General features: G+C 43.2%; 1 protein-coding gene across 1 annotated transcript in view; it reads right to left on the bottom strand.

Moving 5' to 3' along the window:
- LOC139457247 (uncharacterized) overlaps window positions 1-25,877 on the bottom strand; it is a 119,463-nt gene extending 93,586 nt beyond the window's left edge. The window contains exon 1 of the mRNA XM_071238658.1: window positions 25,836-25,877. Coding sequence (XP_071094759.1) covers window positions 25,836-25,877 — 42 coding nt within the window. The remainder of the gene's footprint in view (window positions 1-25,835) is intronic.
- Window positions 25,878-26,940: the final 1,063 nt, after the last annotated feature.

The following is a 26,940-nucleotide window of genomic DNA, read 5'->3' as shown; positions in this document are numbered from 1 at the left end:
CAGCAATATATATCACGGCGGGGGACACCAGAAATAGGCTTCACACATTGTACCCATGTCGGGATTCGAACCCAGGTCTTCGGCGTGACGAGCGAACGCTTTAACCACGAGGCTACCCGACCGCCCCAAGAGACTAACGGGATCGGGTGGTCATACTTGGTTGATCCATGTCATCGTATACCAATTGTGTAGATCGGTGCCCATGATGGCAATCACTGAGCTGTCTGATCAAGACTCGGGTATTTACAGACCGCCGTCATGTAACTGGAATATTGCTGAGTGCGGCGTTAAACAACAAATAAACCTCCGACCTTCCGCTCTCCGGGCAGACGTCCTATCTACCAAGTAGGCGGTCTGATTAATCTACATAAACGTCTGAGACCTGCATCACTTCGGGCTTTCCTCCCACATTAAGCTGACACGCCGTGATATAACTGGAATACTGTTAAAAGCGGCGTTAAACCCAACTCACTCACTCACTCACTGATTAATCTACGACCAGCACTGACATGTCTCCATATACCTATACCGGCCTCTACACTCCACTGATCATGACGGCGTATTTCACGGTTGGCAAGATCGGATGTCATTAAACAGGTATTCCCCTCAGCAGATCGAAGTTCGATAACTCTAACGATTGACTTCAGATTTGTCGCGAAAGAGGGACACCAGGTAGGGTCACACAAAGACTCTTTGTTGTTGAGTACCAAATGTTGGAATGACATACAACGTCGCGCTGTTATCCCAGTGGAAAGATATAGCACTGCATATGAACTGTACGTATGTGAATATAATTTACTAGAAGGTAGTCTTATTAATATTTAAGGCTACTGAAGTCAGTCAGTGTTCCACGTCGAGCCAGTTTGAGTGAGTAAGTATTGTGTCATGTAGGGGGCGGTCGGGTAGCCTTGTGGTTAAAGCAGTCACTCGCGCCGAAGACCCGGGTTCGATTCCCTACATGGGTACAATGTGTGAAGCCCATTTCTGGTGTCCCCCGTCGTGATATTGCTGGAATATTGCTACAAGCGGCATAAAACCATACTCACTCACTAATGCAATGTAGCAATATTCAAGCATTATCACGGCGGGGGAACCAGAAATAAGCTTCACACATTGAACCCATGTTGAATGTCGAACCCGTGTCTTCGGCGTGACGAACGAACGCTTCAACCAGTTGGCCTGATCTAGCAGTGACCTTGGTCAGTGGCGTTTTAAATACTACATTTGTACTTGTTTTTATTTCAGTGCTGGTAAGGTACGAACGCTGCACACGCTGCAAAATATAGTCGCTTGCAGTCACGTGACTTCTGATCCTCAGTCGGATTGTAACCACGTGATCAAAGTTCAATGATGATGTTTATCGCTAAGAAAATGGATATTCCTTGAAAAGCGCGCTTCTCAATTTTTGGCATTGCTGTAAGTAATATTCCTTACCGGCGGAGTGGTTTGTTTTCATTTTATAAAAATTAGCACGGATGCAGCTATCTTCGTTAATTAATCATCGCGATATTTCATAATTCTGTTTCAAGTTGCGAGCAATACCGTGATGATGTGTATATGTGGTTCAGCATAGGAAACACGGCAGAAATATCTTATAAGTTGTAGCAGTGTCACGGGGGATGCATTTTGTTTTACGCATATAGGTTTTTGGTACAGGTTTTAAACCACGAGTGACATGGTTTAATACGCCATTGTAAAACAATTAAAACAAATTCAAACTTGATAGAAAACAGCTGTTTGATTGAGCTGAGGTTAACTATGTCACCTGACTTTCACTGACACGGAAGAGGTGTGAGTCTTTAAGCCTTAATCGGGGTTATGAGGGATTTATTTTCCCTCTCAGAAATCCACGTGCAGCCTGTCTTGTTCGTGGCGGGGAAAAAAATGTATTCTCCCGCTGTGAAATTTATTGTCCTCCATGTCGGGATATATAGTATTTTATCAAGATCACGTGAACCAATCAGATCTCATCATTCTGACATGAAGGTATGATAATGCCGTTTGTGCGGTGTTTATTGGTCTCAGCACTCGTTGGAGACAGGCCGCGACTTGATTCGTTTATTGGTTCGCCGAGACATTAAAACTGCCCCGACTGTGTTGCAAAAACGAACATATTTCTTGAATGGTTTTCTTTACTTATATGAAGTAGAAGCTCTGCATCTGTACACAGTAGGCGTAATTCAAAATTTACATATATTTTTCAGTTTCAACAAAATCAACAAAAGCCCCATCGTGTCGATGGACATTCCGGTCCATCAGTGGATTGTCTGGTTTGTTCAAAGGCCGCCGTCGCATGGCGGGAATACTGCTGGGAGGAGTTTGGCAACAAACACTTACTTTTTTATGCAAATTGAGTGAGTGGCGGGTACTTGGCGTTTTAGATTTATTTGTGTTTGTTTGTTTGTTTGTTTGATTCTTTGTTGTTGCACTCCAGCCAGACAATCCAGTGATTGACATCATGAACATTGATCCACGCAATTGGGATACGATGATCCATCAACCAAGTCAGCAGGCCTGACCACCCGATCCCATTAGTCGCCTCTTTCGGCAAGCATTGGTTGATGAAGACCAATTCTAACCTTGATCTACACGAGTATTGGGATATGTGTTTTCGGGGTAGGGATAAGGGTTTTTGGGATGAGGATATGTGTTTTCGGGCTGGAAATAGGTGATGGGTGGGGGATGGCGTTTTCGGACGTAGGGAACAGGTGTTTTGGAGAAGGTGATACGTGTGTTCTGGTGGAGTACTGTGGTGAAGCTGTTTTCTAATGACCAACTCTGTCTAACTGCTCTTTACACGTGTAACTTTTCAACGACCCTCGTGCAAACCAGAAACCTTTGATCGCAGTATGTTTTCAAGATGTTTCAGCGCAATACTATGACCGTGTGTAACACCACTCACTCACTCACTGACATCGCTACATGGCTGTACAATGCCGTACGTTGTGACGTTAGCTGTAACTCACTCAATCACAAAAACTTCTGCTCGGTGTCAAACGCTACCCGTTTGTGTCTACAGCTCACCAAATAACCATCTTAGGAAAACAACCATCAGTGTATTGATCTACTTCATCGAATATTTCACGCTATACACATTAGATATTTTATTCATATAAATCAATATCTCACGGCAAATGTCCTGATCTGATAGTCGATTCACACGTCACGCAATGCAATTTAATATTAAAGACCCTATTGGATCGTGATATCCGTTTCTATTGAATGGTTTAAAGAGGTAAAAGGATTACAAAATACTCTGGGTTTTTTTTATAGCAGATGAATCTCTAAGACATGGTAGAATCTTCCTTACAATCATCGTCAATACTTCACGTGTCTGTGTACGTGAATCACGGACTCTACCATCACCTCTGAATGCATACAGACGGGTTTTTTTGTTTAAAATATAAAAGACCGGTGAAGATCCCTGTTAGAAAAGGTCTTCATCAACACATACTTGCCGTAATAGGCGACTACGCTTGTCATAAGAGGCGACTAGCGGGATCGGACTGGTCCAGACTCGATTATTGACAGACCGCCATCATACAACTAGAATATTGCTCAGTGCGGCGTTAATCAACAAACACACAAGCAAACAGACAAAGAAACCTATCCCCACCCCCGTGAACACCTATCCCCACCCCGAAAAAAACTATCCCACCCCCGTAAACACCTATCCCAGCCCCGAAAAAAACTATCCCCACTCCCGAAAACACTTATCCCCAACCTCGAAAATATCTATCCCCACCCGAAAACACCTACCCGCAACCCCGAAATACCTATCCCCACCCCTAAAAAACTACCCCCATCCCATCAGTTCCTCGAAGACACCCTCAATCCCTATATATTAATCAAATAACGTTAGCTGCCTGTGGTTGTGACGCACCAAACAATCAAACCGTTGATTCTCATGTGGACACTGATGATAAAAGTCAGATCTTTCATTCCCTTTCTTCATTAATTAATGGTTTCATTATTAATGCTATCGTCCAAGTCAATAAACAGGTAGAGTTTGACCTGTGCGTCATGCCTCTGTCAAGTAACGAGTTGATCTCGCTGAAATCTCGTGGGAACTTATCCACGAGAAGGGGGGTCAAATTACTTCGCTTCCCGGGGCTATCATTCCACGACACTAGAGTCCCCGCCAAACAGGAATACAGGCTATATGGCTGTATGCACGAGACGATAGATTATACATATACACCGCTTACGATGTATTTCCATATAAAACGAATTAATTTCAGAAATCGCATCCCCTATCAATATACTGAAGAAACACATTTGCTTTCGTTTACAAAGTTAACAATCGTCTTGAATTTTGAAGCCGAATTCGATAATCTATTGGCATGTTACGTAACAGTTCCAGTGAGTGAGTGAGCGTAGGTGGGCCGACGTTTTTTCACACTTCTTTCAACAATTGGAACGGTCGGGTAGCCTAGTGGTTAAAGCGTTCGCTCGTTACGCCGAAGACCCTTGTTCGAATCCGGACATGGGGCATGCTGAAGAATCCCATGCTTGTCGTGAGAGGTGACTAACGGGATCGGGTGGTCAGGCTCGCTGACTTGGTTCATGCATGTCATCATATCCCAATTGCGTGGATCGATGCTCATGATGTCAATCACTGGATTCTCAGGTCCAGACTCGATTATTTACAGAAGGCCGCGATATATAGCTGGAATATTTCTGAATGCGGCGTTAAATAAAAAACAAACTAGTTTTGACGAATTCCATAATATGTATTTTTATCTTACAGCCTCTGGGAGCATAATCAGCATGTCAAGCTTACACTTTCTTTGTCAAAGTGTCAAAATTGTTTTCCCCATCATTTTCTGGAGTCAGTTTACTATTTTTTATTTATCTCAGGCAAACTTAACAATATCAGGGACCCCTCCCTTCTGTTTCCCTGCCAGTGCCTCGTGTTGTGGACGTCCCACATTGTAACATGACGAACAGAGGTATTTCAGCTGAAGTGATCCCTGGCACTACTCCTGACTCTATAGTTTTCAATAATGTATGGCAGCTTCACGACCAGTTCACAGGGCAGCTATATATCTACCAGTAATCAGGACAAAATCAAATATTTATCCCGCCAGGGCACAGGTTCTCGCAGTGCGGAGCAAACACATTCGTCATCGCTCACGTCTTTGTCGTTACGTAACCGTCAAGGCCATTCGGCTTGCTCCTGATGTAATGGAGTTGATAGTGAATTCAGCCGGAAAGCCGGAGTCGGATGGCAAACGTCGTTTCCAGACCTGATGTCGTAATATATTGGCGTTGTCGTTGCAAGGTTAGTTCGAATGTCTTATCAATGTCTATTTTAAATCAAACCAAGGCTACGTTTCCTTCACCGGGGCATGCATCAACAAGCGCGGTACAGCGTTTCGGAAAAAAGAGGGTACACTGATCATACAATATCTCGATAGAGGAAGTGAGTTTTGCGTTCGTTTTGCACCTGTGTGTAATTTTATCCCCGACGCGAAATCCTACAACATACACGCATACAAGTTGCAAATGTAAAGGAAATTCAGGGAGCACCCACGGAGAGGCAGAAAATTCGTATGCATGTTGGGGAATGGACGCTGCTTTTCATATTTTGATACCACAAAAAACATTGGTTTATGTACGTGATCAATAAAAAAAATCAATACACAGTTCAAAGCGTCGCGATCTTCCAGTGTTAGCACTTGTCCCTACCCCTGAAGACCCGAGTAAGAATACTAGGTCTTCATGCTTGTCGTAAGAGGCGACTTACGGGATCGGGTGGTCAGGCTCGCTGACCTGGTTGATGCAATGCCATGTGATCGTATTCCAACTGCGTAGATCGATGCTCATCATTTCAATCACTGTATTGACTGGCCCAGACTCGGCTATTTAGAAGCCGTCGTCTTACAGTTGGAATATTGCTGAGTGTGGAGTTAAACGCACGCACGCACGCGCGCACGCGCACACACACACACACTACAGAAGTCCAGTATCTATATGATTACCCATGGGGCACGTATTACGTGGGGCATGTGACGGTACACCTGACCGGGTTCATATCACCAGAGACAGATAGCTCTACCGCTTGTACAATACCTCTCCTCAGGCTTGAAACACGCGAGTGCAAGCCTTGATTGATAGGGCTGTAATTGACATCCCATGTTAGCGACACCTATCGTGTCATTCAACACTGTCACGGAGTCGTGTAAACGGAGTATGGTGAAGTCAGATAATGTAAATGTCTGTCTGATCCCCGCTGTGTCGCTGTGGGCGACTTTCAACGACTAGATCTTAAAGACACTTATTACACTAAAAGCATTTGTATGACTGAACGAGCGATATCCGTTTTCAGTCTCATGTAGCTTAACGCCAATTTGAACAGTATTTCCGTCATACAAAGACCTGTCAGCTGACTGGTTATAGAGGATAAGTTGAACCAACTCACTGAGACAAGTAAATCTCAAGCACTGACAAAAACTAGCCAGTAATGGCGTATGTTTATTTTCAACACCGCATACATATGACGGCAGTATGAATATAATTAGGCCTGAAACCAGAAAAAAGTGATTGATATCATGAGCATCGATCCACGAAATTGGGATACGATGACATGCATCAACCAAGTCAGCGAGTCTGACCACCCGATCCCATTAGTCGCCTGTTACGACCAATCACTAATTCAACAACTGAAGTTGACGCTTTAATCAACAAGTCAATGCATTTATCAACAGTTCATTGTTGGGACGTGTGTAGATCCTATCATAATGCCTACAGTTCAGTTCGCCTACAGTGTTATTAAACAAACCATCGTCGGGTGGGATGGTATGCAATCAACCAAGTCACCAAGGCACCCGATCCATTTAGTCGTCTATTACGAAACGTTTCGTTTGTTTGTTTGTTTGCTGTTGCTCTCTTCCAGCTATATGACGACAGTCTGTAAATAATCGAGTCTGGACCAGACAATCCAGCGATTAACTTCATGAGCATCGATCCACACAATTGGGATTCGATGACATGCATCAACCAAGTCAGCGAGCCTGACCATCATATCCCGTTAGTCGCCTTTTACGATAAGCACAGTAGCCTGTTACAGCAAGCATGGGTTGTTAGTGACCTATTCTACCCCGGATCTTTTACGAAAGGTATAGCCTGTGGGAGTGAGTGAGTGAATATTGTTTACGCCGCTTTCAGCAGTAATCCAGCAACATCACGGCGGGGGGACACCAAAAATAGGCGTCACAGATTTTACCCAAATCGAACCCGGGTCTTCGGTATGACGAGCGAACACTTTAACCACTTGGCTACCCCACCGCCCCTATAGACTGCGGGAAGAAGCCACACAACAGACAGTCATAGACGTTTACCACTTTCGTGAAACCCCAGAGTACAAGTGAGGGGCAGGCAAAGTAGTACCCAAACTCAGCAGATCCTGGCACGACTGAGGGACGCAACTCTGTTTTTATACATTTCGAACCACGACCACTTGGCAACCCATGTCCCTGAGCAGACTTGCTTAGTGGTAGATTTGTGTTACATAAAGCAACATTTTCCTACCTTATCATTAATATTACCGATGCAGGTCTATCGTTAATGACAGCTCATGTCATTAGTTATGGCAGTTGTGTTCAACGAAGATAAAGCCATCGAAACTTTGGCTTCCAAAATAGATGTGTTTGGGTGCCATCGACACGAACAATACTATTTGTTATCTACTGCAACGCAGCCAACATTAATTGATTTCTGGTCATTGGTTGACGTTCTCAACAACAGAATAGCCTCATTACTCGCGTGGAACAAAACAGGAAGTAGAGGTATTGGTGAAATGTGTGGAGGTACGGTAAGAAGGGGTGAGATTGAGTTTAACGTTGCTTTCAAAACTTTTGCACTTTTATAGCGACGTGCATGCATGTGTGTGTGGCTGGTTGTACCAGTCTGGCCAATACCCACTGATATACCATGACGCAGTTGAACATGAATACCCCACTCAGACACAGTGTACTAACTCTGAGCCGACCAGTCCTTCTATTAGCAAAGCGCCGGGCAGGGTAACAAAAAGTACCGTATTTTTATCGTCTTTGGCATGACGCGGTGAGGAATTGAACCGCTGACCTTACGCTTTCTGGGCGGATACTCTATCTCCTAAACAACGGAGGGAGGCGGCCATGTTTTGTTTGTTTGTTTGTTTGTTGTTTAACGCCGCGCTCAGCAATATTCCAGCTATATGACGGCGGTCTGAAAATAATAGAGTCTGGACAAGACAATCCAGTGATTGACAACATGAGCATAGATCCACGCAATTCCATGTGTTGATGTACTTTAGTGAGGCAATGTATCATTTTAACGGCGAGTTTCTATAGTTTGATCCATGTCTGAAGTAGGAAACACGAGCCACAGGAAATGGTCATAATCGGTTGAATTCAGTGAATCAATGAATTATCTTTTTACACGCAAAAGGGTAATGTTGGATTAAAGTTAAGATAAAAAGTACAAATTAAGAATCGACTGAAAAAGCGGAATAGCACCTCTCCCACCCTACAATTTGATAGCATAACACGTACAAACAAGCAGCACATTTCTTTCAAATCCCTGCCGTCCTTGCTAAATCGGCCACGGTCACCACTTCAGGTCAGGACTTGGCAAACAGTTGAAAGCTTATTATCACCGCTAATCGGGTTTGCTTCCAAAACGAAAAACAAGAACAGCCCTTATCCGATCCGAGTGACAGAACAATGTCCAACCCGCTTGTCCCCTTCTTGCGACCCCATACATCTGTCGTCCAGCACGTACACACCTGCATAGGAGCTAAGCTGTCTTAGGACACGGTAGTCTAAAATCCCACACACACTGTTAAGAGTTTATGATAGCTTTGTTCCAGCCTGTGTTATCTGGTGCGGAACAATGCACTAGAAGGCAGGTCAACCCTCAAAACTGAGGTGTTATGAAAGAGCGAGAGCCTGTGTTTTGTGGTACGAAACAATACACTAAAAGGCAGGTCAACCCTCAAAACTGAGGCGTTATGAAAGAGCGGCAGCCTGTGTTTTCTGGTACGAAACAATACACTAAAAGGCACCTGAACCCTCAAAACTGAGGTGTTATGAAAGAGCGACAGCCTGTGTTTTCTGGTTCGAAACAATACACTAAAAGGCACGTGAACCCTCAAAACTGAGGTGTTATGAAAGAGCGCCAGCCTAAGTTATCTGGTGCGGAACAATACATTAAAATGCATATAAACTCTCAAAACTTAGTAGCTATGAAAGAGTGCCGGCCTGTGATACCAGGTGCGGAATAAAACAATAAAGGGCAGTTGGACCCTCACATCTGAGGTGTTATGTAAGAGTGCGATAGATATGTTACTATGTAATAATGTTGAAGACAACTGTTTTAAACTATAGTGGGCTTATATCTAGGCTTATGGTAGCCTGTTAATAGTCTAACAAGGAACTGATAATCTAGTGGGTGATAGCATGAGCATCGGTCCACGCCATTGGGCACATGGCACACAGGCTAGGGCTTGTAACCACCCGCTGATGTTTGGTTGACTAGCAGCAAAATACATCAAAATTAGTGTCATAACCGTCATAGGAATCAGATCAATATGGCGAAATGGGCAGAACCAAACTGATTCGGTGTTTTCAAAGCTGATCAGCTGACGCGATATTTTGTTACAGTTAACATATATATACCTATAAAATGTCTATATATTTCCTTTATAAATTCTTGTACTTAACAAATATCCAGAGGAATCTACAGTTTGTTACATTAATGTTGCGGTTGAACGCCGCGGGCAGCAATACACCAACTATCTTCCATATTTTTTGGATCGGACAAACCAGTGAATGACAGTATGAGCAACGATCCACTTCGACGGTGCAATATGACAAGCAATCAGCCAAATGCATGTCACCGAGTCTGACCCTCATCGACTGATTCTCAGTGGATGCTGGTACGACTAAGGGACACAACTCTGTATGTTAAATTTCGTGCCACGACGACCGGGCCACCATTGTCCCCGATCATTCTGTTATTTTTGTTACATTCAAAACAACATTCTCTCTCCTTACTAATGATACCGATTAAAGTTTAAGGGCAGCTCATATCATTAGTTTTGCCAGTGTTCAACGTAACGAAGAGTCCAGAGTCTTCAGATACCAACTGTTCTCCAGAAACCCAAAAAATATTTCGTTCACGTGTTAATCACCATCCTCTAATACAGCCCGTAATCCCTAATACGTAATCACGTCAAGTGCGGAGATACGTCAACCAACATCCAACCTACCAGTTCTTTAATTAATTACTTTTTGTTACTAATTACAGACCGGTACAGGTGCAAGTAACTTATTGCATACACTGTTCGTGTCGAGGGCCTTCTTCGCACGAGATCACGTGACCGTTACCACAGTAACCCTTTGTTTACATCCGCATATGGCGGAAAGTGTGGAAGTAGCGTGAGAGAGTTCTATAGGCCTGATAGACTTGCTTTATCACTATGACAGTTACAACCCTTTCGGCTAAAATCTCTGTATAGGACTAAGATAAATCATGTGAAATTGTAGTGACTGGCGAAGTTTTCACATTTAAGAGGTATTGATTCCTTTAAAAATCAAATTAGAAATACTGTATTGCGGAAATGTAGTTGTGTTTTTAAAGGTAAAGGTATTCTTAATCTCTTTTAAATGTCTGATAATTAATTCAATAAGTTCATGTTTAATTTAATTTGATTTAACTTGCTTCAGACAACCACAACATAGATAACTTGGAGTGAGTGAGTGAGTTTTTTTTAACGCTGGAATATATAACTGGAATATTGCTGTGTACGTCATTAACGAACAAACCAACAACACCTGGTACTAAGTTCATTATGAACTGACATTTTACAACTCTGGTGACGTCACCCTATTGTTCTAACGGGACCTGACAAATGGGGTGTAAACAAGAAACAAACAAAATACACAAGACTATGCACACCTGCCACCTATGACCATCTATGTCCACTATTCTCTGCACCGACATGACCACATTCTTCACACAATGCCCTCCTTCATAAAAGTCATAAAGAAAATCAATTTATTTCGCTTTAACTTGGACATTGTACTGCAAATACAATACAGGACATACAAATGCCAGTTAATCTACACTGTATAACTATTTCTATGGGCTTGGGTGGCCAGGTTAAACCCAAGCCGATTGCCATGTACCCGCGTGTTGTATTCAAGCTCACTGAACCAAGACGCCCGCTCATAATGCCATGTGCCGGACTGTAACACCGGTTTGTGTCAATGAAGTGGGTACATGTCACTGTACAGTGACGGAGTTATTGCCACCTTACAGAATGAACTGTGTTAACTTGGTGTAATGACTATAACGGACACTTCTGTATAGAATAACGTCTCTGTTAAGGCAAACGTTGTTGCGATGAGGACAATGCTTTTGAATTTGGGAAAGGAGAGGTACATTATGGATCATTATAAGTGTAACGCTATTTTTCAGGGCATTATCATCTGCAGAAGCCCGAGGTCTTCCATTAACTGCCCGACGTAGGAGGAGAGTTGAAAAGACCGAGGGCTTCTGCAAATGATAATGCCCTGAAAAATAGCGTTACCGTTATTATAGCTAAAATGGATGGAATTTGTTATCAAATAAAAAGAAAAAAACAGTATCTGTTTTGAAACATTTACTGCAATCAACACGAATGTCACTGACCCACTTTAACAAATATGGAAACGTCATAGAACAAACCAGACGACGTCACTATTGAACGTGACGTCACCTATCCCTATCCTATGACGTCAACTAACAAAGAGCGTGATAATGGCCCGTCGTCAAGCAATATGAGAGCATTATCAAGTTACAGGGCCCGCTTATTTCTGATAACATGCGGGCGGTTTCATGACACTTCTATCCATTTTAGCTATAATAGCTAATACATACGATTGTTGGTGAACACAACAAGCTAGGGTGTTTGTTTTGTACTTTTATTGGTCAGTGGATCAACACAAACCTTTATCTCTGGGTGAGTGAGTGAGTGAGTATGGTTTTACGCCGCTTTGAGCAATATTCCAGCAATATTACGATGGGGAACAACATGAATGGGCTTCACAAGTTGTACCTGAATTGAACCAGGGACTTCAGCGTGACGAGCGAACGCTTCAACCGCCCCAGGTTTTACTGTTAACTATTATGTGCCAGGGTGCGGCAGTTGGAAAGTATACATGTCAGATCTAACGGGGCATATCATCTTGGAAGGTATTACACTATCTCTGAGATCAGAGACGGTGTTTATTGTTGGAAGGCGTACACGTTTAATCAAGCATTAACGTAACGAAGGTCGTTCCTGATCAAACCTGCATGTTACTTTGTGTTGGTTTGGTTTATGCTGTTGTTGTTGTTTACAGCTGGTATACGGGTATTTCGAGGTAGACAAGTCCAAATCTCGAACCAAGGGTCGCGTGCACAAAGCAATTGCCCGCAGCTTGAAATGCAGGTTATGTTAGTGAATCCCTTAGTCGAGCTATGACTTTCACAAAGACGCCGATGCAGACGGGAACAAAGACTTGCCTCAACTTTGTTGGTTGTCTCGAACACCGGATAACTCGAACATTTTTCCAGATTCCCACGACTTCGAGAATCGACTGTACATACTTTCATAATTACATATATCACTTTGAGTTAAGACAGCTTGTGAAAAATACTCTGTTTGTGGGGGATCATGTTGGATGTCACTGATGATGTTACCGCACGCCATTATAGAACTAGTGAGTGAGTGAGTATGGTTTTATGCCGCTTTTAGCAATATTCCAGCAATATCACGGCGGAAGACACCAGAAATGGGCTTCACACATTGTACCCATGTCGGGAATCGAACCCGGGTCTTCGGCGTGACGAGCGACGCTTTAACCACTAGGCTTCCCGACCGCCGCCCTCGATTACCTACAGGCGGCAGTCACACAGCTTGAATATTGCTGAGAGTTGCGTTAAACAACAACCAAAACAATAAAATGCCAGTTAGGGTAATGACATGTACCGCCATGTAACGTCTTTTGGTATATGACGCGGCCGGGGATCGAACCCCGACCTTCCACTCTCCACTAGACCACGGTGACGGCACTTCCCAAAACCTCCATCCAGGCTACACGTTAGAATATCATACCACCCACGATCCGGCTGACATACATAAATTATGATTGCCATCTATATCTTACTTTCTTTCTGACAATCCATTCACCAACGAATGCAATATACCCATTGAATAACATGTTATCACATTTCTGAAAAGATCGATTTTCTATTTTGTTGAGTTCCATCGCCTTAACATGATATCGATAATGCATGACTGAATCTGATTGATGGCTGTAATAGCATTGTGCTTAAAGACAGAGATCACCTGACGTATCAATAATTAATCAATCAGTATTGATGTATCGATTAGCCTAAACCGGAAGGAAAACTGTGACGAAGTATTTTCATTTGAAGTATCAATACCCGAAAGAATCGTGTAATATTTTGTTACACTATCGAGATAATGATTTCAACACACTTGTCCAGCATGACAGCGAATGAGGCTGGTTTTACGCCGCGCTTAACATAACCTCGGTTATATATAACACGGGGGAGGAAACCCCGAGGTGCACGTGATCCAGGCATGAATGTACAATGACCAACTGACCGGGAAACAACTGAATCACTATGAGAATTGTTGTATGTGGTGAGTGAATATGGTTTTACGCTGCATTTTAAGTATTCTAATATTGTCACAACAGGGACACGGGGAATGGGTTTCACACGATGTATTCATGTAGGGAATAAAACCTACATCACTGGTCGAGATGGTTGGATGCACTATACAATTGAGTGAGTGAGTGAGTTGGGTTTAACGCCGCTTTTAACAGTATTCCAGTTATATCACGGCGTGTCAGCTTAATGTGGGAGGAAAGCCCGAAGTTATGCAGGTCTCAGACGTTTACCACTTCGATGAAACCCACGAGCACGGGTTTGGTGCTGACAAACCTAGAAACATAATTGGGACGAACCGGGATTCGAACCCACAATCATAGGTTTCTGGCGTGCCCAAGGGACGCAACTCTGCACAGCGAATCGCGGCGCCTTAGACGACTGGGCCACCCGTGCCCCCATGCACTATATATATATATATATTTATTTATTTATTTTTAACGCCGCACTCAGCAATATTCGAGCTATATGACGGCGGTCTGTTAATAATCAGACATTGACATCATGAGCATCGATCCACTCAATTGGGATACGATGACATGCATCAACCAAGTCAGCGAGCCTGACCACCTGATCCCATTAGTCGCCTCTTACGTATACGATAAGCATGGGTTGCTGAAGACGAATTCTATCCGAAATCTCCACTTAAAAAGTATCATGATTCATCGATACTTATCAGTCCTAGAATAATTGGTCAGCCTCAAACAGACGTCTGTATCATTGACCCACACCAAGGCTACACATAGATCAATGTCATTATCAATTACTGAGTTTTCAACTTGTCACATGCGACGAATAAAACAGCGACACGGACTCTTTAAATGTAATGACAAACAACACAGACATAACCCTCCCCCAGTGCATATAAACATCGCAGTATATAGATCCGTATGATAGGCAGAAGGACCACTCCATGCACAGAACAAATCAAATATACAGTGGATGTCAGAATTTACAAACATCCCATTAAAGCCACTGTCCCGTGGAGTAGAGTACGGCGAGTATAAATCCCATTGCTTGACTGGGCCTGATTATTATTCGGGTATAGCACAAGACTGCTAGGACAGGCAATTTAATATCCTGGGGTAGATGGTGGTCCTGGGCCCCCAAAAAACTTATATCACCTCCACCCACCCAATATCAAATGGGGTCTCTATATTACCGTTTAGGACGTAAACATTGTACATGATACACAAACAACGGTCGGGCAATATTAATATTTTATATCGTTACATTGGTCATATACCTGAGCAAATAGGTAAGACTGCTTTACAAACATGGATTATTGCATTGCTGTCAACTATAGTTTGTTACATACATGATGTTTGTTTGTTTTGTGTTGTTTTTTGTTTGTTTGTTGTTGTTTTTTAGTTTGTTTGTTTTGTTTTTTTATGTTGTTGTTGTTTGTTTTTGTTGTTGTTCTGGGGGGGGAGGGGAGCGTGAGCTAGTTTGGTTTTACGCCGCTTTTAGCAATATTCCTGAGACAACATGCGGCAGTTTAACATGAACACCCTACCCAGACAGAGTATACTGACTTCGAGCCGACCAGTCCTTGCTTCAGCCCATTAATGCCGAGCGCCGAGCGGCTATAACGTTTCCGAGTCCCGACCTTGGATTCAAACCACGGACCTTGAGCTGAGGTCGGACGCCTTGTCCACAAGGCCAAAGAGGTTAACCCCGTCAGCACACTGACAAAGTAAGGATGTCATCTGTGGTGTACATGGCTCCTAGTCCCGCTACACATGCATCAATAAAGTGAAAAAAGGAGTATTTTCTAAGTTCTTAGCTAGATAATGTTACGTTTAGCGGTAGATGGGGTTGTACCGAAGGGTGGGGTAGGGGATCCTTGTTGCATTCAATGCACACGTTTATAAGCGGTGACAGTGTAACTACGGCTTTAAAATGTCTCATCACGACAAGTTCAGTCAGTCACGCTATACTACTGAGCTGGGTTGATATTTCAGACTTATTGACATAAGAATCCGTTTTGTATTATTTGAACGATCGCGAATGTACCAGTGTCATATATCATTTTTACTCCGCGCCGACTTGACACGACCATGAACGCAGTTGAAATGTAAGGCTTTTGGCTTTTGCATACAAAATGTCTTCTCATAGAAATTACATATGCAAACATGACATCAGAGACCTGTCATGTGTATTACGTTATATACAATACAAACACCCTTACCAATAACTTGTACGGGCTAAGATAAATAATACTTCTGAAAGGAATCACAACCTATTTTGCTTACGAACATGTTACGCAAATTATTTTAATTGAATGTGGGTTCTCTGACAACAGAGACAACGAGAAACATTTGTTCAATCGATATCATCTTGGCACCTGAATACGGAGATTTGCTTGTAATTATCGATGGGCACCCTGTCTTTGCTTTCTTGACAGAAATAACCGCATAATAATATAATACCCCAGACGACGTTGTGTCTGTACCTTGGCATATTGTATCACGGTATTTGAATATTTTCAAGAGCACCCAGTTCCAAGAAGAGAAATTATCTTCAAAATAATTAGTTATGCTGCACACCAATCCGCACACGATTATTGCTGACGGTTTTAAAAAAACAAAAAAAACAGGACAGGTCAAGGTGAAGATTTTATCTGTCACGATGAACGACATGGTGAACAGATACTAAAATAACTGTATTATTCCTTAAGGATAGGAAATGTTTCCGAGCCTTGACACCAGAAAAGCTGTGGTTATATGGGGTATATGGATACACTGATTGGGGTATAATTTGTCGCTTGATCTGTTATACATCGATCTGGGTGCTCCCCAACCTGGTATACAGTTTCTGTGAACACTTAATGTTAAATTCTGGGTGGACGGTAACACATTTCATACAAACACAAATAACGGAAGACTCACCGCTGTTGGAAGATGAAGAAAGATCAGCAGAATTCCAAGAACAGACGACATCAGGCCTGTACGTGAAGAAATTGAAGACAGGTAAATCAATATTACGATGGCAGAGACAACAAAATAGTGTCCCTTGTCAACAACTATCTGTTGGTCATGTACACTACGAAATAAATCCACTGGTATCTCATAAATGCAGTCCTTTTCCTCCAAACGTCATGTCTCGTCTGCTTGTTGTGTTATTGAAGCCGCCATTTTGTTTCTATGAAACGCATGCCTCGTAACCTGGTCGATGAGAGTCTATTGTCACAGCGCGGCGGTGCGGAACGGCGTACAATAGGCTAATACGGTGTTCGAGCAGACAGTGGGATTAGGCAAGAGGACTGACTGGTTGTACAGAAAACACGCGTACTAACGAAAGACCACGGGAAATTACGCGTTACGGGAAAAGGTGTCTGTTAGTCGCTGTGTAACTAGGATTAGGGGTTAATTAGGTAGCTCTGACGTGGCTAATTACAGAGGAAACACGTATATTTGTTTGTTGTTTAACGCCGCACTCTGCAATATTCCAGCTATATGACGGCTGTCTGTAAATAATCCAGCCTGGACCAGACAATCAAGTGATTGATATCATGAGCATCGATCAACACAATGGGGAATGAATTAGCTTGAGCAATAGTCACATAATATGGGTTGAGTCGACAGAAATGCTGTATGTACCTTATATTTTATGTTTCAAACACAGCTTCCATGAAGCTTAGGAAACGGACGTACTCGAAAAGGAGATTCTAAAAACCATTGTGGTTTATGCGCCTCTTCTGCCTAATGGCTCACTTTCTGGGCGACACAGGCATAGGTTGCAAATTCCATTCTACGTAAATATCAGTTTTATCTGTTTGATTGGACATCCTTAAGTTAGCTTTGTGTTGTGTAGCATGAACAGAAGTATAATCTGGAGAAAGGCCTTGCTGAGAATGAGTGAGTGAGTTAGTTTAACGCCGCTTTTAACAGTATTCCAGTTATATCGCGGCGTGTCAGCTTAATGTGGGAGGAAAACCTGAAGTGATGCAGGTCTCAGACGTTTAACACTTCGATGAAACCCACGAGCACGGGTTTGGTGCTGACAAATCTAGAAACATAATCGGGGCGAACCTGGATTAGGAACAACAATCATAGGTTTCTGGCGTGCCCAAGGGACGCAACTCTGCACAGCGAATCGCGGCGCCTTAGACGACTGGGCCACTCGTGCCTCTGCCTTGCTGAGAGGTTCTTGTACGAAACGAAGGCACCGTAGAAACGATAGGATGACGTCACAAAAGATTTATAATTTCATATCAGTCATGATCTTGGTTTGATCAGTACCAGCTTGGTGTAGCGTTTGTTTGTTTGCTTGTTTCCTGTTAACGCCGCACTCAGCAATATTCCAGCTATGTGACGGCGATCTGTAAATAATCGAGTCTGAACCACTTAATCCAGTGACGATTCGTCACGTCTTGCACAGCCCTTTCAAGATATTGAATATGCCTTTCATCTGTTTCCAGTTTGACGAGTCTACACATTTACATAAACATATGTCAAAGAATGGTTAACTTTCACAGAAATAATCCTAAAACGTGAAAAACTATTTCCGTTTGTGTAGTTTTCATTTGTTTACATTAGTTGTAAGGCTCCACGTGCTGTCATCGAAGCCCTACGGAGAGCTAGTGTGTGTTTGTTTGTTTGTTTGTTGTTTAACGTCGCACTCAGCAATATTCCAGCTATATGACGACGATCTGTAAATAATCGAGTCTGGACCAGACAATCCAGTGATTGATATCATGAGCATCGATAGACGCAATTGAGATCGATGACATGCATCAACCAAGTCAGCGAACCTGACCACCCGATCCCGTTAGTCGCCTCTTACAACAAGCATAGCCGCCTTTTACGGCAAGCATGGGTTACTGAAGACCTATTCTATCCCGGATCTTCACGGGTCCGGAAGGCTAGCTAGTGTTACGGCCACATTGATATTTAGAAGTATATTGTCATGGACTACACTGTCTAAGTTGTAGTAGCTTATCTATATAATTTTGCAAACCAATATGTAAATCACACCGAAAGGCTTGCATTAGGCCAACCTGTTCTGATTTCAGAATAAGCGCCTGAGCCTACGAACGAGAGAGAAGTTCGGTCACGTGATATGCAAATTAGTCTGTGGCACTGATCTCTAATGCTTATTCATCACTGCGCCGGAATGGGTTGCTGAAGACAAATTCTAACCCGGATCTTCAGGTAGGCATTTAAAACTCTGACGTAACCCAGGGGGAAAAGTGTCTGTCGTCCATGTAGGGTGAGTTGTGATAACGCTACTTTGAACAGTGTTTCAGTCATATCATGGCTTGTCAAAATGTGCTGGAGGGCTGACGATCCCAAACAACACAGGTATGGTTAAACACCACCAATCATGATCATGCGAAACTCTGGATTCGAACCAACGACTATCGGCCAACAACTAAGCAACGCATCTTCTCCCCCAGACTACTCAGACAGACGTGCCAAGTTTGACTCCATTTAGGAGTACATCATTTAAGTGTTTTGTTTGTGTTTTTGTTGTTTAACGCCGCACTCAGCAACATTCCAGCTATATGACGGCGGTCTGTAAAAAAATCGAGTCTGGACCAAACAATCCATTATTGACACAATGAGCATCGATCTACGCAATTGGCATACGATGACATGCATCAAGCAAGTCAGCGAGCCTGACCACCCGATCCCGTTAGTCGCCTCTTACGACAAGCATAGTCGCCTTTTACGGCAAGCATGGGTTGCTGAAGACCTATTCTACCCCGGATCTTCACGGGCACACGTCATTTAAGAATTGACTTCAATATCTGTTTGCGTTTGACGAAATATGAACGTTAAAACAAGTGTACAGAATGCGCCTACCCGAGTAGAACCATGACAGGCAAACATATTTCTTGCACAAATCAGATTCTATGGAATCACTTGCTTTTTTTCAGTGAAATTCTGGCGTGTTTCTCTTCTTTTTGTAACACTGCGCGTATAAAAGTTTGATGAACGAAACTGCCAGAAAACCAGCTGGAAAAAGCTGTTCAAATGTGAACACGCTGTGGAATCTGATTGAAGTTTTCATAAAATCCTTGTGTAGTTGTAACTCGAAAGATGCAACCGGCAACCGCTGAGCGCGCGAATTTGTTTGTTTGTTGTTTCACGCCGCACTCAACAATATTCCAGCTAAAAGACGGCGGTCTGTAAAAAATCGAGTCTGGGCCACACAATCCATGATTGTCATCATGAGCATCGATCTACGCAAATGGGATACGATAACATGCATCATCCAAGTCAGCGAGCCTGACCACCCAATCCCGTTAGTCGCCACTTACGACAACCCTGGTCGCCTCTTATGGCAAGCATGGGTTGCTGAAGACCTATTCTTAACCGGATCTTCACGGGTCGAACTTACATGTAATGGCCATGGTACATTTTCACCAATTATTATGCATAATGTGTCACTCAACTGTACTGTTATGCATGTATGTTGTTTATTGCTGCACTCGGCAATATCACAGCTATACGAGGCGGTCTGTTAATAATCGAGTCTATACCAAACAGTCCAGTGATTGATATCATGAGCATCAATCTACGCAATGGGGAATGAATTAGCTTGAGTAATAGTCACATAATATGGGTTGAGTCGACAGAAATGCTGTATGTACCTTATATTTTATGTTTCAAACACAGCTTCCATGAAGCTTAGGAAACGGACGTACTCGAAAAGGAGATTCTAAAAACCATTGTGGTTTATGCGCCTCTTCTGCCTAATGGCTCACTTTCTGGGCGACACAGGCATAGGTTGCAAATTCCATTCTACGTAAATATCAGTTTAATCTGTTTGATTGGACATCCTTAAGTTAGCTTTGTGTTGTGTAGCATGAACAGAAGTATAATCTGTAGAAAGGCCTTGCTGAGAATGAGTGAGTGAGTGAGTTTAACGCCGCTTTTAACAGTATTCCAGTTATATCGCGGCGTGTCAGCTTAATGTGGGAGGAAAACCTGAAGTGATGCAGGTCTCAGACATTTAACACTTCGATGAAACCCACGAGCACGGGTTTGGTGCTGACAAATCTAGAAACATAATCGGGGCCAACCTGGATTCGAACCCACAATCATAGGTTTCTGGCGTGCCCAAGGGACGCAACTCTGCACAGCGAATCGCGGCGCCTTGGACGACTGGGCCACTCGTGCCTCCGCCTTGCTGAGAGGTTCTTGTACGAAACGAAGGCACCATAGAAACGATAGGATGACGTCACAAAAGATTTATAATTTCATATCAGTCATGATCTTGGTTTGATCAGTACCAGCTTGGTGTAGCGTTTGTTTGTTTGCTTGTTTCCTGTTAACGCCGCACTCAGCAATATTCCAGCTATGTGACGGCGATCTGTAAATAATCGAGTCTGAACCACATAATCCAGTGACGATTCGTCACGTCTTGCACAGCCCTTTCAAGATATTGAATATGCCTTTCATCTGTTTCCAGTTTGACGAGTCTACACATTTACATAAACATATGTCAAAGAATGGTTAACTTTCACAGAAATAATCCTAAAACGTGAAAAACTGTTTCCGTTTGTGTAGTTTTCATTTGTTTAAATTAGTTGTAAGGCTCCACGTGCTGTCATCGAAGCCCTACGGAGAGCTAGTGTGTGTTTGTTTGTTTGTTTGTTTGTTTGTTGTTTAACGTCGCACTCAGCAATATTCCAGCTATATGACGACGATCTGTAAATAATCGAGTCTGGACCAGACAATCCAGTGATTGATATCATGAGCATCGATAGACGCAATTGAGATCGATGACATGCATCAACCAAGTCAGCGAACCTGACCACCCGATCCCGTTAGTCGCCTCTTACAACAAGCATAGCCGCCTTTTACGGCAAGCATGGGTTACTGAAGACCTATTCTATCCCGGATCTTCACGGGTCCGGAAGGCTAGCTAGTGTTACGGCCACATTGATATTTAGAAGTATATTGTCATGGACTACACTGTCTAAGTTGTAGTAGCTTATCTATATAATTTTGCAAACCAATATGTAAATCACACCGAAAGGCTTGCATTAGGCCAACCTGTTCTGATTTCAGAATAAGCGCCTGAGCCTACGAACGAGAGAGAAGTTCGGTCACGTGATATGCAAATTAGTCTGTGGCACTGATCTCTAATGCTTATTCATCACTGCGCCGGAATGGGTTGCTGAAGACAAATTCTAACCCGGATCTTCAGGTAGGCATTTAAAACTCCGACGTAACCCAGGGGGAAAAGTGTCTGTCGTCCATGTAGGGTGAGTTGTGATAACGCTACTTTGAACAGTGTTTCAGTCATATCATGGCTTGTCAAAATGTGCTGGAGGGCTGACGATCCCAAACAACACGGGTATGGTTAAACACCACCAATCATGATCATGCGAAACTCTGGATTCGAACCAACGACTATCGGCCAACAACTAAGCAACGCATCTTCTCCCCCAGACTACTCAGACAGACGTGCCAAGTTTGACTCCATTTAGGAGTACATCATTTAAGTGTTTTGTTTGTGTTTTTGTTGTTTAACGCCGCACTCAGCAACATTCCAGCCATATGACGGCGGTCTGTAAAAAAATCTAGTCAGGACCAAACAATCCATTATTGACACAATGAGCATCTATCTACGCAATTGGGATACGATGACATGCATCAAGCAAGTCAGCAAGCCTGACCACCCGATCCCGTTAGTCGCCTCTTACGACAAGCATAGTCGCCTTTTACGGCAAGCTGAAGACCTATTCTACCCCGGATCTTCACGGGCACACGTCATTTAAGAATTGACTTCAATATCTGTTTGCGTTTGACGAAATATGAACGTTAAAACAAGTGTACAGAATGCGCCTACCCGAGTAGAACCATGACACGCAAACATATTTCTTGCACAAATCAGATTCTATGGAATCACTTGCTTTTTTTCAGTGAAATTCTGGCGTGTTTCTCTTCTTTTTGTAACACTGCGCGTATAAAAGTTTGATGAACGAAACTGCCAGAAAACCGGCTGGAAAAAGCTGTTCAAATGTGAACACGCTGTGGAATCTGATTGAAGTTTTCATAAAATCCTTGTGTAGTTGTAACTCGAAAGATGCAACCGGCAACCGCTGAGCGCGCGAATTTGTTTGTTTGTTGTTTCACGCCGCACTCAACAATATTCCAGCTAAAAGACGGCGGTCTGTAAAAAATCGAGTCTGGGCCACACAATCCATGATTGTCATCATGAGCATCGATCTACGCAAATGACAAATAACATGCATCATCCAAGTCAGCGAGCCTGACCACCCAATCCCGTTAGTCGCCTCTTACGACAACCCCGGTCGCCTCTTATGGCAAGCATGGGTTGCTGAAGACCTATTCTTAACCGGATCTTCACGGATCGAACTTATAAGTTATGGCCATGATACATTTTCACCAATTATTATGCATAATGTGTCACTCAACTGTACTGTTATGCATATATGTTGTTTAACGCCGCACTCGGCAATATCACAGCTATACGAGGCGGTCTGTTAATAATCGAGTCTATACCAAACAGTCCAGTGATTGATATCACGAGCATCGATCCACGCATCGATCGATGTCATGCATCAACCAAGTCAGCAAGCCTGACCACCCGATCCCGTTAGTCCCCTCTTACGACAAGCATGGGTATGCTGAAGAGAAATTCCAACCCAGATCTCCACGGGTGTAGTTTTATGTACATTGTACGTTGATATATGAACCACTCTGCCAAGCTTGTAAATGTGCATTATATACACACGGAAAAAGTAACTGTGATTCAAATAGAGTTCACTAAAATATATTTATTCTGTAATTAAATAATGCATCTTTCAAAACACATTAATCAAGACATCTCCTCGACTTTAAGGTCGTGACAATTTGCACGTGTGTGTTCCTGCATGGTGCACAGGTTGGATCTGTGTTTGAATGTGAGCAGCACACAATGACTGATTAGCTAATAGGTGTTCATTGTCTTTTCTTTAACTGTAAATAACGCAATCCCACACTTATGGGTGAGGTGAAATTGGGTTTAACGTCGCGTCCAAGATTATTGCACTTATATAGCGACGTGCATGCACGTGTGTGTGTGTGTGTCTGCTTGTACTAGACCAGACTGATGCCGATTTATAGAGCTAGCCCACTGAGATACCATTCCGCAGTTTAACATGAATACCCCACTCAGACACAGTATATTGACTCTGAGCCGACCAGTCCTTGTTTTAGTCCCTTAATGCCGAGGGCCAGACAGGGTAACAACAAGTACCATCTTTTAACGTCTCCGGGCGGACGCTCTACCACTAGACCACGGAGGCGGTCTCACACTTATGACAGGGCAGGGCAGGGCAGGGCAACACTACCCAGCAAACAGGAAGCGTTGCATATTCCCCAGGCAAGGGAATAAATTGACTGTAAAATTCCTGTTTCCACCCTTGTCGAACTGGGCTGGAATTTCTTGGCTCGATTGTAGCGCCACTGGTGGCTATTACGAGAGTTATGTCCCTTCTATGTCCGTCTCATAGACCAATCATATTCCACCTCTCATGTCACTTCAATCGATAATCAAAATTTATAACGAGTCTTACTTTGTGAAGTGCACCAAAACACGTGAACACCTTGATTAAAAACATGTAAAGATTTGACAAATACCTGTTGACGCAAATCCTGCAATCGACCGAAATCGGATCGACAGTTTACGAACAGGATGTGGATTTCGTTACGCGATTTTGATTGGACTATGCATAGACTCGTTAGTCCAGCCAAACTTTTTATTAGTCAGTTAACTCCTTTGCCACGGGAAGATGGAAGCGTTGGCATATAGTCACATTTCTTTTTTGTTGTGAAAAACGTTAGAAAATAACGTTGTAGCAACATTAAATTGTATGTTTTATTAATGTTGATTCAACATTATAGTGTAACGTTACAAACACACTTCAGTGCAACATTCATTCAACATTGCATTATTACACACACAAAAATCATGTTCGACATGTCTGTCATAAACTACCGGTCAAAAGAAACTTATCACTTGTAAGTTAAGTTTTATCTGAATTAAAGACGGAGCGATAAGTTAGAACCTTATCAGAAAACGTTCATCAAAACACACCCTGTGCACATCTGAAAGTCACTTTTCGCAGGATTCGGTGATTTCATGCGTTTATGGAAAATGGGAAAACAGGATTTGTGGGAACTGTTAAAATGTTCGTGCATAAATACCGGCGTGGGGCAGAGCAAGGATGCGGAATCAAAAAGAACATCAGAGAAATGCCTAGACTCACACAAGAGGAACATGACAGAGCTATTGGTATGGCCGATACGGGGGCCTCTCAACGGCAAATTGCAAGAACCTTTAACTGTAGTCAAATCAGTATTAGCAACCGTTATCAGCAAACAGGCCACACACAAGACCGTCCAAGATCGGGAAGACAGGGGTCACAACTCCAGTTGATGACCGCTACATCTGGACAATCCACCTGCGGAACCGATATGTGACGGCGACGTCACTGGGACACCCCATCAGCAGACAAACAGTCTTACGACGACTCCGCATTGGTGGTATGAGAACCTCCCGCCCCTTCCGTGACCCATCTAAACCGTCAACGCAGATTACAATGGGCAAGAACTGTACGTCGGTGGCAAGTGCACCATCGATATTGCATTGCTACCTGTCTTTGTTTCTTTTTATAGAGCTACTGAACTAGGTGAAAAGTTTATTTTGCCCGGTAGTTTATATTAGCATCACTTCTTTACAGGGTTGGTATTTATAGTCATGAGTTCGTGCTCATTCCATTTCGGTCAGGCTCGCTGACTTGGTTGATATAAGTCATCGATCCCAATTGCGTGGATCGATGCTCATGATATTAATCACTGGATTGTCTGGTCAAGACTCGATTATTTACAGACCGCCGTCATATAGCTGGAATATTGCTGAGTGCGGATTTAAACAACAAACCAACCAGCCAACAGCTAATTCCATATAAATACTGTTTATTTTTAGCTGTGGTTCTCTCAACCACGGACTGCATGTGACATGTCGTGCCGCTTTTTGTTTCTCGAAGCAAGTCGCCTCCGAACAATCAGTCCATGCTAAAGAACATGTCTTCAAACACCATGTGTATTATATTAGTGGTTTTAACGCAATGTTACTGAACGTTACAACGTTAACATTCCCACCGCTGCAGTCTGCCCGCATGCTGCCCGTGTTACATCAGGCATTTTGAGGCAGCCTAACATAGCTGTATTGTCATGGCAGGCTGTTTTTCCACACCTCTCCCACCTCTGGGATGAGATGGAAAGATGCCCACGACTGGACCTGAACCTGAACCAGTCGGTTACCCTCGCTCAGTTGGTCCAATCTTTGGTTGACATTGGGAACAACATCTTCCAGGCTGTTTTCAATTACCTGGTGTTATCAATGCACCGCCGCTGCCTCGCTTGCATCAACGCAAGGGATGGTCACACTCGATTTGGAAAGTGTTGATTGAGTTGTGACACAACTCATCCTTTACGGATTGTTGCTCTGTCTCCTGTTACCAGGTATTGATTTTGTCCATCACGTTGTTATGATAAAACATCGATTAGACGAATGACCAAATATTATGTTGTGTTCAATGGCATATGACCGCCTCCGTGGTCTAGAGGTAGAGCGTCCGCCCGGACAGCGGAAGGTCCGGGGTTCGATCCCCGGCAGCGCCATACCAAAAGACGTTAAAAGATGGTACTTGTTGTTACCCTGTCTGGCACTCGGCATTAAGGGGCTAAAACAAGGACTGGACGGCTCGGAGTCAATATACTGTGTCTGAGTGGGTCATTCATGTTAAACTGCGGCATGGTATCTCAGTGTGCTAGAATTATCAATCAGCATCGGTCCGGACCAGTACAAGCAGCCACACACACACACGTGCACGCACGTCGATATATAAGTGCAATAATCTTGAAAGCGACGTTAAACCAAATTTCACCTTCAACTCAATGATATAACATTTACATCACTTTATACGAAGCACAGATACTTTTGCCGTTAGTATATTTCTATTTGGTTAACCTCAGAATGAAATTGATAGAGGATATCCATTTGCCTCCGTGTCACCGTAACCATACCAACAGCACATGTTAACTTGAAATGGCTCTGTCACCTTGCCAAGTGTCACCTGCTGATTAATTCACCCCTGAATAATTGCATAAGCCGACATCGCAATATGTCACAGGGAACGGGTTGAAAACGCACGTTTATTATTCACTGTTGACGTCATTTCCTCTTGAAACTAGTAAGTTCAAG

This window comes from Haliotis cracherodii, unplaced genomic scaffold, assembly GCF_022045235.1.
Source record: "Haliotis cracherodii isolate W230 unplaced genomic scaffold, xgHalCrac1.p SCAF_12, whole genome shotgun sequence".
NCBI classification, from domain to species: Eukaryota; Metazoa; Mollusca; class Gastropoda; order Lepetellida; family Haliotidae; genus Haliotis; species Haliotis cracherodii.
This window is presented reverse-complemented; position numbering and strand designations above follow the sequence as displayed.